General features: G+C 41.0%; 1 protein-coding gene across 2 annotated transcripts in view; it reads left to right on the top strand.

Moving 5' to 3' along the window:
- HECW2 (HECT, C2 and WW domain containing E3 ubiquitin protein ligase 2) overlaps nucleotides 1–13,351 on the top strand; it is a 452,870-nt gene that overhangs the window by 289,769 nt on the left and 149,750 nt on the right. For both annotated transcript variants that reach the window (XM_069577904.1, XM_069577905.1), the window contains one exon: nucleotides 12,051–12,145. In XM_069577904.1, coding sequence (XP_069434005.1) covers nucleotides 12,051–12,145 — 95 coding nt within the window. The remainder of the gene's footprint in view (nucleotides 1–12,050; nucleotides 12,146–13,351) is intronic.

Here is a 13,351-nt window from a genome sequence, read left to right as displayed (position 1 = left end):
ACTCCATAGTAAGAATTAAGTTTTCTATATGGAATTTAATACAAGAAAGAGAGAGAATATAGTACCAGAGATACTGGTACTTAAGAATGGTAGCTCATTTCAGTTAAGTTGCTCAGTCATGTCTGACTCTTTGTGACCTCATGGACTGCAGCAGGCCAGGCTTCCCTGTCCATCACCAACTCCCAGAGCTTACTCAAAATCATGTCCATTTAGTCAGTGATGCCATCCAACCATCCCATCCTCTGTTGTCCCCTTCTCCTCCTGCCTTCAATCTTTCCCAGCATCAGGGTCTTTTCCAATGAGTCAGTTATTTGCATCAGGTGGCCAAAGTATTCAACTTCAGAATCAGTCCTTCCAGTGAATATTCAGGACTGATTTCCTTTAGGATGGACTAGTTGGGTCTCAGTTTGATTAAAAATGGAAACCTGCTGTAAGCATATCTGTTTTGAAGCATGTAAAACTTCTGTAATATAAAAAGTCATTTAAAATATTAACAGCTATTATTTTTGAATTACCATTAAAGACATCAGATAATTTGTTTGACCATTTTACTGGTAAGTCAGCATTTCATAGCTATCTCTAATCCCACTTGTGCCCTGAAAGGAGTGTCTTTTTCTTCAGAGTTCAATTTCTGGTTTGTCTTTAAACCGTACGTGTAATGTGGTTGTTAAGAGAAAATGTTCATTATGTAACAGTAAGTGAGGGGAGCGGGAAGCAGATATATAAAGCATTAGTTCAGTTGCTCAGTCATGTCCGACTCTTTGCAACTCCATGGACTGCAGCACACCAGGCTTCCCTGTCCATCAACAACTCCCGGAGGCTACAAAACTCATGTCCATTGCATCTGTGATACCATCCAACCATCTCATCCTCTCCTAGCTAATACAACATGTACAAAAAAGTCTCGGAGATTCACCAAAATGTGAACAATGGTTGTATCTGAGAGGTGACATTATGGGCGATTTGTTTTTATTGCCTGTTTCTCATCTTTACTTTCTGACACTGGTCCAGCTGCTGTCTCTAAGTAATGAGAAGCATAAGTGATAAAAAGAATACGGTAAAAAATGGAATGGGAAGTAGCTGGCTTTACTTTCAATGTGATTCCTCCTTTGAAAAGATCCCTGGGTTTAAGAGGCTGATCAACTGAGAATATTGCCAATTGAACTTCAGGGAAAGCCTTCCTGTTTGCTCTAATGCTGAAGACTTCTAGGAATGATTGCCTTTTGATGGAGTGTGCAGATTCACATTATGGGGCTCATGTGAACACCTGGGAAGAGGTCAGTACCACATGCTGCTGTAATTTGGAACATTATGAGTTAAAAAAAAAAAAAACCCATTTACAAAATATCTCACTTACCATGATTGATTTTCTTTCTCCATGAAGTGTGAATTAGAGATTTGTAATGTCCTGGCTGATTAGGATATAGTGAGCATCTCTGTCTTGACAAATGTCTTTCTTTACATCTCATTGTTAATGTTCAGCAGAAGTGGGCTTGACATTGAAGTTAGGAATTGGGAATGCTTTTGGTTTTCTCCTCTACTTTAGCATTTCCATGTTAATTCTTCACACAGTGAGGGTATTGTGCAGCATGATTGTGAAACTGGAAATATTCATTAATACCTTTGTAAGGACTGAGTAAAGCTGTATAAGTTAAAGTGAAAGTGAATAGGAAGTACAGAAAGTTTTGGAAGTGCAGAAAGTAAGAAAGTTTATCTTCATTCATCAGAATGGGGTCTCCCCCAGGACATGTTTCTATCCCTTTGAAATCCATTCAATGTAAAAATCTCAGGTGGTATTTATATCAGTGCTTAGAAGTGTAGTCCCTGTCTTCTAGACATCATTTTTTAATTTTTTTATTCCATGTCTGGCTTGAGCAAATCTAAGGGGACTTCCCAGCATAATGAAGTTTTGCGTGAATCTCTGGAGATAATGGTATGAAATGTAAAAAAAAAAAATTGGGATTGGGGAATGGGTTAACCACATCTATGTTTTCAACCTCTGATCTTGAAAACTTATGACGTTAAAAACTTTTGCTTTCATCTTCAGAAAGAATATTTATCTTTAGCTAATCAGAAGTCCAAGTAAGGTAAAATTCTCTGAAAATTGACTTAAGTTTGTGGGCAAACCTGGATTTGAGCACATTTAGGCTGTTTCTGAAAGTAAAGATGGCTTTTGTTTATCTGGATAAACCTCCAGAGGAGGCAGGTGACCCAGACTTACAGGGCCCACTGGGATGAATTTGAAGGACAAAGACAGATTTAATTTTAGGTAAATGACCTTCCTAGACATTGGAGAGGAGGATCAGCTTCATGTGCACTCACTTGTCACTGTCAAAATTTCTCAAATGAGGTTATGCTCATGGAAAATGAATGGATCACCTGTGCAATGTATATTCTTGAGTTTTGACATCTAAAAGGCAAATAGATGGGAAGACAGTGGAAACAGTGTCAGACTTCATTTTTTTGTGCTCCAAATCACTGCAGATGGTGATTGCAGCCATGAAATTAAAAGACGCTTACTCCTTGGAAGGAAAGTTATGACCAACCTAGACAGCGTATTCAAAAGCAGAGGCATTACTTTGCCAACAAAGGTCCATCTAGTGAAGGCTATAGTTTTTCCAGTAGTCATGTATGGATGTGAGGGTTGGACTGTGAAGAAAGCTGAGTGCTGAAGAATTGATGCTTTTGAACTGTGATGTTGGAGAAGACTCGTGAGAGTCCCTTGGATTGCAAGGAGATCCAACCAGTCCATTCTAAAGGAGATCAGTCCTGGGTGTTCTTTGGAAGGAATGATGCTAAAGCTGAAATTCCAGTACTTTGGCCACCTCATGCAAAGAGTTGACTCATTGGAAAAGACTCTGATGCTGGGAGGGATTGGGGGCAGGAGGAAAAGGGGATGACAGAGGATGAGATAGCTGGATGGCATTACCGACTTGATGAATGTGATTTTGAGTGAACTCCGGGAGTTGGTGATGGACAGGGAGGCCTGGCGTGCTGCGATTCATGGGGTTGCAAACAGTCAGCCACGACTGAGTGACTGAACTGAACTGAAGAGGTTTCAAAAATTGTCTTGGCATTTTAAAACATCTATTTTATTCTGTGTAGTCTTTCATAGACTTTGGTCATTCATTCATTCAGACCTGCTTTTTGTCCTTCCTTCATCCCTTCCATTTATTTGTTCATTATGTCCCCAGCCCTCATGAAGTATTTGGTTAAGTCCAACTTTTTTGCCAGGCACCATTGAAGAACTCACTAAATCCTGGATCAGTATAAGCTTAGAAATAGGCAACTACACTGCTGTGTACTGAACTGAACTGCTTTGTGATCATTAATGATAACAGAACATTGTTATTTGTATAAGTTATCTAATATTTTCACATATCTTATCTGTCTCAGCCCTGGGAAGTAGATAGGATTAGGAAGCTGTGCAGTATGGATGCATATGGCTTGTGTAAGTGACAGCCTCACATCTGATTGGCATTAAAGTTTGAAACAGAACCTTTGTGGGTGGCTTTTTCATGGGTGAGGGGAAAGGGGAGAGCCTCTTTATTTGTGTTGTCGGAGCCCCTGCGATAACTTACTCCTTTGCTAAGTCTTTTCAACCAACATCAGAAGGGCCTCTTCACCCCTTAGAGAGATTTTGGCTCTTTTCATGCTCTACGCACATACTTTATGTTTCAGTTCCAGTGACTTCTCTCATCCTGTTAGGATGTGCCGCATTTCACTGATGCAGTCTGGCTTTGATATTCAAGACTGTTTTTCTGAGCTTGAGCAGGGGAAGCCCTGGTTCTTTCAGGCTGCTGCTGTTGCTTAGTCACTAAGTCTGGTCTGACTCTTTTGTGACCCCGTGGACTGTGACCTGCCAGACTCCTCTGTCCATAGGATTTCCCAGGCAGGAGTACTGGAGTGGGTTGTCATTTCCTTCTCCAGGGCGTCTTTACTGTTGAGCCATGAGGGAAGCCTTCTGGCTGCATTTGCTCCCATTAAAGGCGATGATGCTGTAACATAACCAAGTGAGTACGTCACTAGAACTATAAAAGCATGAGAATTGGAATGTGTTTACTCTTTTTCAATTTGTGGCCTCTGAATAAAAGAGCCTATCAATAGAAATAATAATATTAAGACTTTATTAAAAGGACAAAGGCAGTGGTTAAACTCTTGTTTTCTGAATTAGCTTGATTTTTAAAAATTATTCCATTTTAATGAGGTAGAAATGACTAAATGAATGACATTTCCATCCGTCTTTATGGTTCAAAATAGTCAGCTTCTAAAACTTGAGAGAAATCCAGGTTTTCTAAAACGGAGCAAGCTATTAATTACTAGCTAAGGAATTATTGAAGGTATTTAATGTGGTAGATGATGTTTCAAAGATCCTAGTCTTTGAAACAAAATCATTTCTTGCAGAAAGTGGCCTGTAGAACATTTTTTTCAAAGAAAGCTTGAAATGGAATCTTATACTAATGCCTAGAGTTAATGTAGCTGAGTTGAGATTTTTTCAAAAAATAAGTTTTGAAAAGATAACAGATGAAAAGAGTATAATGTTAAAAAGACAAAAAATGAAAGTAATCTCTCCCAACTTCATGCCCCAGTTACCAATTTCCCCTTCCCGAAGACAACCACTTTTACCAGTTTTACCTGATCTTTCTAAAATACTTCATTTATATATAAACTCAGAAGTATATTCTTTCTTTAGACAAATGGTAGAATGATTGCTTTAAAATGCAATATCATCATGGCATGATTACAGAAACTCCTTTACTTGGGAACAGGTTTAAGTTCTTTCCGCTTTCCCAACCACTCCCAACAAGTACATAGTGTCATCTTTGGACAGTGATCACCCTTCCATCTGTGGGGGACATGGAGTTGAGATGTCCTTGCTCTGGGGGACATTTTCATTTGTATTTATGGAAGCTGGTAAAATTTTGAAAATAAGAGGGCTTCTTTGTCTTATCAGCACTTAGAGGCTGTTAAAACTCATTTTCATAACTTTATAAATAAACATGTCTAGAAGATTTTTAAAAGGGGCCAAAAAATGTTTCTATGAGCCATGACTGGCTTCAGCTGTTCAGAGGGGACCTGAGAGAGAGGAAGATGCCAGTTTCCTCTGAGGTGAGATCTGGCCCACCTGACTGTAAGACCTTATAGGTTAAAGTGGGAGGCCTCACTCTTCTCCTGGCTTACTGTCTCTGAGGCAACATGTTTAATGATGTGATTTTTTGGAAGAAAATATTTTTGCCTTTTATAATCCAAAGGAACCACATAAAATATATGTACATAGAAATGTATATATTTCCTTCTCCAGAGTTTGAGGCAATTAGGGGTTTCCCAAATGGTGGCACTAGTGGTAAAGAATCCAAATGCAATGCAGGAGACACAAGAGATGAGGGTTCAATCCTCAGGTCAGGAAGATCCCCTGGAGGAAGACATGGTAACCCATTCCAATATTCTTGCCTGGAGAATCCCATGGACAGAGGAGCCTGGCAGGCTACAGTCCATGGGTTTGCACAGAGTCAGACACGACTGAGGTAACTTAGCATGCTGGAGTGATGTAGCTGCCACAGCAGGCTGTGGACAAACCCTTCTCAGGTAGAATGCTCCTTAGTTCATATCCTCCAGCTTTACTGCCTGTGAGCTGGGCTGGCCCTGTGACCAGTGGCTCCTGTCCTATCTGGTGCTCTGTCATCATGCCTGGATTTGCTTTCACGTCTTCTTGCATCTGTTTCCCAGGAATAACTTTCTGTTTCCCCTTGCAGTTGGAGGTTAAAATAGTAGCTAAAATAGAAACATGAACACCAACTTCTCTCATCTACCCTCTTAAGTGTTCTCCCCAATTACCTCTTCTCAAAACTAAAATGTTCAGAGACGTTTATCAAAATGCTGCTCTCGCTTCCTCAAGAGGGGATGTTGTTTAGTTGCATCATTTTTAATAATCTTGAATGACCTCCAAAACACTACATAATATGTGAAGGTGAAACCTCCCACTCAGCATGAAACGTTCCTGTATTTTAGGGGCAGAAGGCTTCACTGCTGTCCTGCTGAAGGAGGTGGCTAGTTTCAGTCCAGGTGCAAACAGATAGTTCTGGCTGGTACTGGGTTTTTCTCCCTGGCAATTAGCTTATGCATTTGGTTTTGTAACAAGTGATCTGTGTAAGTCCCCATGTCTTTACACCGAATCTTAGAGCATTATAAAGCTATCAGTTCTGTGGTTTTTGGTGACCGTGTCCACAAAATCTGCGGTGCACAGTTCAGAATGAGTTTATTTTATAGTTTAGGGATTATAATTTACCTCAGGGGTTGGAGATTGTTGTTTTAGCAAGGAATAAAATAGCACTTAAAACGAGTCAGCTGGCAAAGCTGGTTTGGTTATCAACATTCTACAGATAAAAATGAGCAGCTACTTTTTTTGTCTGTTAGTTTCCTAGTCTCTTACCTCAGTTCAGTTCAGTCACTCAGTCGTGTCTAACTCTTTGTGGCACCATGGACTGTGGTACACCAGACCTCCCTGTCCATCATCAGCTCCCAGAGCCTACTCAAGCTCATGTCCATTGATTCAGTGATGCCATCTAACCATCTCATCCTCTGTTGTTCCCTTCTCCTGCCATCTTCAATCTTTCCCAGCATCAGGGTCTTTTCCAGTGAGTTAGTTCTTTGCTTCAGGTAGCCAAAGTATTGGAGTTGCAGCTTCAGCATCAATCCTTCCGATGAATATTCAGGACTGATTTCCTTTAGGATGGACTGGTTGGATCTCCTTGCAGTCCAAGGGACTCAAGAGTCTTCTCCAACACCACAGTTCAAAAGCATCAATTCTTCGGCTCTTATCTGTTTTTATGGTCCAACTCTCACATCCATACATAACTACTGGTAAAGCCATAGCTCTCACTAGATAGGTCTTTGTTGGCAAAGTAATGTCTCTGCTTTTTAATATGCTGTCTAGGTTAGTCATAGCTTTTCTTCCGAGGAGCAAGTGTCTTTGTCTTTTAATTTCATGGCGGCAGCCGCCATCTTGGGGGCTTCAAGTCCAGTCACTCCATCAGTGATTTTGGAGCCCCCCAAAATGAGGTCTGTCCTGTTTCCATTGTTTCCCCATCTATTTCCCATGAAGTGATGGGACCAGATGCCATGATCTTTGTTTTCTGAATGTTGAGTTTTAAGCCAACTTTTTCACTGTCCTCTTTCACTTTCATCAAGAGGCTCTTTAGTTCTTCACTTTCTGCCATAAGGGTGGTGTCATCTGCATATCTGAGGTTATTGATATTTCTCCTGGCAATCTTGATTCTAGCTTGTGCTTCATCCAGCCTATTATTTCACTTGATGTACTTGCATATACATTAAATAAGTGGGGTGACAGTATACAGCCTTGACATACTCCTTTCCCGATTTGGAAGCAGTCTGTTGTTACATGTCTGGTTCTAACTCTGCCACTTGACCTGCATACAGATTTCTCAGGAGGAAGTTCTGATATTCCCATCTCTTGAAGAATTTTCCACAATTTGTTGTGATCCACATAGTCAAAGGCTTTGGTATAGTCAATAAATCAGAAATAGATGTTTTTTTGGAGCTCTGTTACCTAGCTGACTGTTAAAACTTTACAAAAGAGGAGGTGATGTCCTAACTTGAGAGGCAGGGGGAAGATATCTTGTAAAAATGCACTTCTCTTTATTGAAAAACAAGCTGCTCACTTACTGGCTATTGATTGGATCTGTGACGCACTGCTGCAGGCAGATTCATATGCTAGTGTTTCCCAGCATGTAGAACATGATACTAATGAGCTCATGCCCACAGAATTCCCACCTTTTGCCGAGGCTGTTTCACTTTGACAGGTCTTGTGTGTATGACTTAGCTTTGTTCTTGCAGAATACATGCTATCATTTTTGGAGAAAACAAATGGGAGAGTGATTTGCTGAACTATGGTGTTGGAGAAGACTCTTGAGAGTCCCTTGGACTAAAAGGAGATCCAACCAGTCCATCCTAAAGGAAATCAGTCCTGAATATTCATTGCAAGGACTGATGCTGAAACTGAAACTCCTATATTTTAGCCACATGATGTGAACAGCTGACCTCTTAGAAAAGACCCTGATGCTGGGAAAGATTGAGGGCAGGAGAAGAAGGGGACAACAGAGGATGAGATGGTTGGATGGTGACTGACTCTGTGGTTATGAGTCTGAGCAAGCTCCGGGAGTTGGCGATGTATAAGGAAGCGTGGCGTGCTGCAGTCCATGGGGTTGCAAAGATTTGGACACGACTGAGTGACTGAATTGGAGAAGGCAATGGCACCCCACTCCAGTACTCTTGCCTGGAAAATCACATGGACAGAGGAGCCTGGTAGGCCGCAGTCCATGGGGTCGCTTGGAGTTGGATACGACTGAGCCACTTCACTTTCACTTTTCACTTTCATGCATTGGAGAAGGAAATGGCAACCCACTCCAGTGTTCTTCCCTGGAGAATCCCAGGGACGGAGGAGCCTGGTAGGCTGCCGTCTATGGGGTCGCACACAGTCGGACATGACTGAAGTGACTTAGCAGCAGCAGCAGCAGAGTGACTGAATTGAACTGAACACAATTATTACTGTTTCTGAGATCATGAAAACCCAGTGTTAGTGCTCAGTCAAGTCATTTAGGGTTCCCAGGGAATTCCTGCCAAGGTCATCTTGCTGGCCCTCCAGTCAGCATGCTCATCCCTGGTTCTCTGCTCTTGCTGCTCCTCACTCCTCTCTCTCCCCTCGTTTTTCTCAGCTGAACATTTGATTCTGTTTGTTCTGTGAGGCCTTTTTGACTCCACCATGCCCTCACGAATCTTCTCCACAGTCTCCACCCTTGGACTCCGGTACTCTGCCTTTTCAGTGCTTGTCTTCTGGATTTTGTCATCTTAACAGCTGCACCATAAAACACCTGCTAGACCAGACTCCTCTCTCTGATTCCTTCGTACTGTCTAACATAGTGCTGGGCATGGTTAAAAGCTTTTGCTTAATAATGCCAACTGCATTCTGAATTACTGTATTGTGATTAATGTACATGGAAAGAGTCTATATTTTACCCCATGATAAACCTTTTTTTTTTTTTTTAGATTTAGTGTTTTTTAACTGATGGGAAATAGAGTATTAGATTTGTATATATAATATTCCTATAAAGACCTAAAATAAGGTTTTTCTTTAATTATTGTATCTTTTTCTTAAAATAAGCAAACCAAATACTCTGTACAAGGACATTTGGTGCAATTAGTAAAGTTAGTGCAAGATTAACTTCCTGAGGGAATCACATTGAGCAGCCCCTTTTTAATAATCCAGGGGACTCAGCTGAGAGAGGAATCCCACTCTGGTAGGCTAGGACTCTCCTCTGGGCTCTGCCCTTCAGCACTATTGCCTCTATTAAGTGAAACCTTGGGAAAAAGACATCTCACAGTTACACTTCAATGTTTCACATGCTCTGTATACAGAAAATTTCATTGACTCTCGGTTCTACTCTTTGACATACATTGGCTTCATGGTAATTGTACTTAGTTTCCAAAAACAATAATTGGCATTTGTAGTCTTGTTATTAAGCCCAAATTATATAATATATAAATACATATATATACATGCACATATATATGTATATATCTGTAGTTATATCTAATATATATACACATACACATACATACCTGTGGAAATATAGATGTATATTTACTGGTGGTTCCTCAGTCTGATCCTTGTCTAGTGACTGCATTGAACTCACCTGGGGAAAAGATTTTTTTTTTGGTTGGCTGGTGGAAGTGATGAAATTTCAGTTGAGCTATTTCAAATCGTAAAAGATGATGATGCTGCACTCAATATGCCAGCAAATTTGGAAAACTCAGCAGTGGCCACAGGACTGGAAAAGATCAGTTTTCATTCCAATCCCAAAGAAACGCAATGCCAAAGAATATTCAAACTACCACACAATTGCACTCATCTCACACACTAACAAAATAATGCTCAAAATTCACCAATACATGAACTTCAGCAATACATGAATTGAGAACTTCCAGATGTTCAAGCTGGTTTTAGAAAAGGCAGAGGAACCAGAGATCAATTACCAACATCCGTTGGATTGTAGAAAAAGCAAGAGAGTTCCAGAAAAACATCTGCTTCACTGACTATGCCAAGCCATTGACTGTATGGATCACAACAAACTGTGGAAAATTCTTCAAGAGATGGGAATACGAGACCTTCCTCCTGAGAAATCTGTATGCAGGTCAAGAAGCAACAGTTAGAACCAGACATGGGACAACGACCGATTCCAAATTGTGAAAGGAGTACATCAAGGCTGTATATTGTTACTCTGCTTAATTAACTTATATGCAGAGTACATCATGAGAAATGCCAGGCTGGATGAAGCACAAGCTGGAATCAAGATTGCCAGGAGGAATATTAGTAACCTCAGATATGCAGATGACACCACCCTTAAGGCAGAAAGTGAAGAATTAAAGAGCCTCTTGATGAAAGTGAAAGAGGAGAGTGAAAAAGTTGGCTTAAAACTCAACATTCAGAAAACTAAGATCATGGCATCTGGACCGATCACTTCATAGCAAATAGATTGTGAAACAATGGAAACAGTGAGAGGCCTCATTTTGGGGGACTCCAAAATCACCACAGATGGTGACTGCAGCCATGAAATTAAAAGACTCTTGCTCCTTGGGAGAAAAGCTATGACCAACCTGGACAGTATATTAAAAAGCAGAGACATTACTTTGCCAACAAAGATTCATCTAGTGAAAGCTAGGGTTTTTCCAGTAGTCATATATGGATGTGAGAGTTGGACCATAAAGAAAGCTGAGTGCCAAAGAAATGATGTTTTTGAACTGTGATGTTGGGGAAGACTCTTGAGAGTCCCTTGGACTGCAAGGAGATCTAACCAGTCCATCCTAAAGGAAATCAGTCCTGAATATTCACTGGAAGGACTGATGCTGAAGCTGAAACTCTAATACTTTGGCCACCTGATGTGAAGAACTGACTCATTGGAAAAGACCCTGATGCTGGGAAAGATTGAAAGCAGGAGGAGAAGGGGATGACAGAGAGATGGTTGGATGGCCATCGCTGACTCAATGGACATGATTTTGAGTAAGCTCTGGGAGTTGGTGATGGATAGGGAAGCCTGGCGTGCTGCAGTCCATGGTGTCGCAAAGAGTTGGACATGACTGAGTGGCTGAACTGAAATGTGCCAGGTCTTAGTTGTGGCATGTGGGATCTTGTTCCCTGACCAGGAATAGAACCCAGGCCCCCTGCATTGGGAGTACACAGTCTTAACTACTGGATCACCAGGGAAGTCCCAGAAAATTGAAATAATATAGGTTTCCAGGTTTTCTCACTGCAGAGTCACCTACAGGTTTCCTTCATACTTCTTAGTCTGTTTCTTTCTATTTCCATTGACAGCTGCTGTCTGTCTTTATTGTAGAGGATAGGAGTGAAGGCTTTGGAATGGAACAGATGGGGTTTGAATCCTGACTCTGTTATTTTCTCTTTGACCATTAGCAAACCTCAACGCTGTTTTAAAAAATTATTTTATTTTTAATTGAATGATAATTGCTTTGCAGTATTGTGTTGATTTCTGCCAAACATCAACATGAGTCAGCCATAGGTATACCTATGCCCCCTCCCTCCTGAACCTCCCTCCCACCTCCCTCCCCATGCCACACCTCTAGGCAGTTGCAGAGCCCTGGTTTGAGTTACCTGATCTGTACTATGGGGACAGGAATTTCTGCCTCCTGATGTGAGGGGTAAATAATAACAGGTGCAGAGGTCCAACCTGCATTTTGTCCCTCAGGCGCTCCTCTATTCTTATCTCTATACTGTATTTGGCATATTGTTTTTATGCATTGTTTTTCTAATATATTTGGGCTGTTCTTAGAAATTTTCAGAGAAGCCTATAAAATCAAACAAGACTCGGTATAATCTATTGCCTCTGACTGGAAAAGGAGGGGTCATTCAGAGTCCTTAACGTGATTTGCCTCGAAGCAGCCTGTTGGATTTCCTCAGGTGAGGCCCAAAGGACTTGTTTCTGTGTTTAAATTATTGTTTTTCTCCAATCAACTTGCAGCCGAGATAAAAATCTGTTTCAAGTATTACCACGGCATCAGTGGAGCCCTGCGAGCCACGACCCCTTGCATCACGGTGAAGAATCCAGCTGTGATGGTGAGTGCCCCTCCATGCCCACTTCCTCAAGCCTCAGTTCCAGAGGCCTTGGTTTCTATTTTTGCCTCTGAAGCTCTGGCAAGGTTATGGGAAACAATGAAAAAGGAAACACATAACAGCGTGGGCACCGTTTTGGGAAAGGAAATAACTTACAGGATGGCTTAACTAACTCCATAATACAAATCAGTGGGAAAATATGGCTTGATTAATAATTCTGTATATAGTCAACTCTCTAGGGAACCTTCTTATGAAGGAAATTAGTGAGTGGCCATCATGGAAAGTTTTTTAAACTTTGTTGGGGTAGATGATTGGTAGGAAATGGTGGCATTGCATCTTATGTGAATTTAGTTTCCATGAACTCAGTGGGTAAAAGAGAGGGGAAAAAAAGCAATTTAAATAATGAGTGAGTCTACCTGCCAGTCAGCTTAGTAAGCTTCACCGCAAAGAGAGTGTGAGATGGGGATTGTGAATGTGCTATTCCTTTGGAAGGTCTTAGTGCCAAATCCCTCTTGATGCTGAGTTGAGCTCTAGTGCCTACAGGTACCACACATATTTTCAGTATGGCTACTCAACAGAAGCCAACCTCTTTACTGGTCCTCAATTAAGGAAGCAGATTTCTAGTTTAGCTTTGGAGGAAACTGATTGTGTTGGACTTTTGAAGGAGAGTATGTCCATTTCCAATATGGTACTTTCTTAAGAATTACTTTTCACAATTTTGTGATTTTTCACTTTACCAACTAACTTTAGAATCTAACAGTTTCACAAAATGCATTCCACTGTATATGGATGGTTGGATTGAGATAGCTGTCCCAGGTGGCACTAGTGGTAAGGAACCCGCCTGGCATTATAGGAGACGTAAGAGACATGGATTTGATCCCTGGGTTAGGAAGATCACCTGGGGGAGGAAATGACAACCCATTCCATTATTCTTACCTAGAGAATCCCATGGACAGAGGAGCTTGGCGGGCTACAGTCCATAGTATCACAAAGAACTGGACATGACTGAAGCGACGCAGCACACATGGGCTTAGATAGTTTGGGGAGATTCTTAGAGTCTCAGATATGTAAATTATTGCAGTCCTTATAAGTCATTAATAAAAATCAGGTCATGAAAATTCAGAAGAAAAATATCAATCCCATAGTATAAAATCTTCATAATATTATATATGTGTGTGTACACGTTTGCAGATGTGTGTCTTTTTGGAA

Source organism: Ovis canadensis, chromosome 2 (genome assembly GCF_042477335.2).
Source record: "Ovis canadensis isolate MfBH-ARS-UI-01 breed Bighorn chromosome 2, ARS-UI_OviCan_v2, whole genome shotgun sequence".
Taxonomy (NCBI): domain Eukaryota; kingdom Metazoa; phylum Chordata; class Mammalia; order Artiodactyla; family Bovidae; genus Ovis; species Ovis canadensis.
This window is presented reverse-complemented; position numbering and strand designations above follow the sequence as displayed.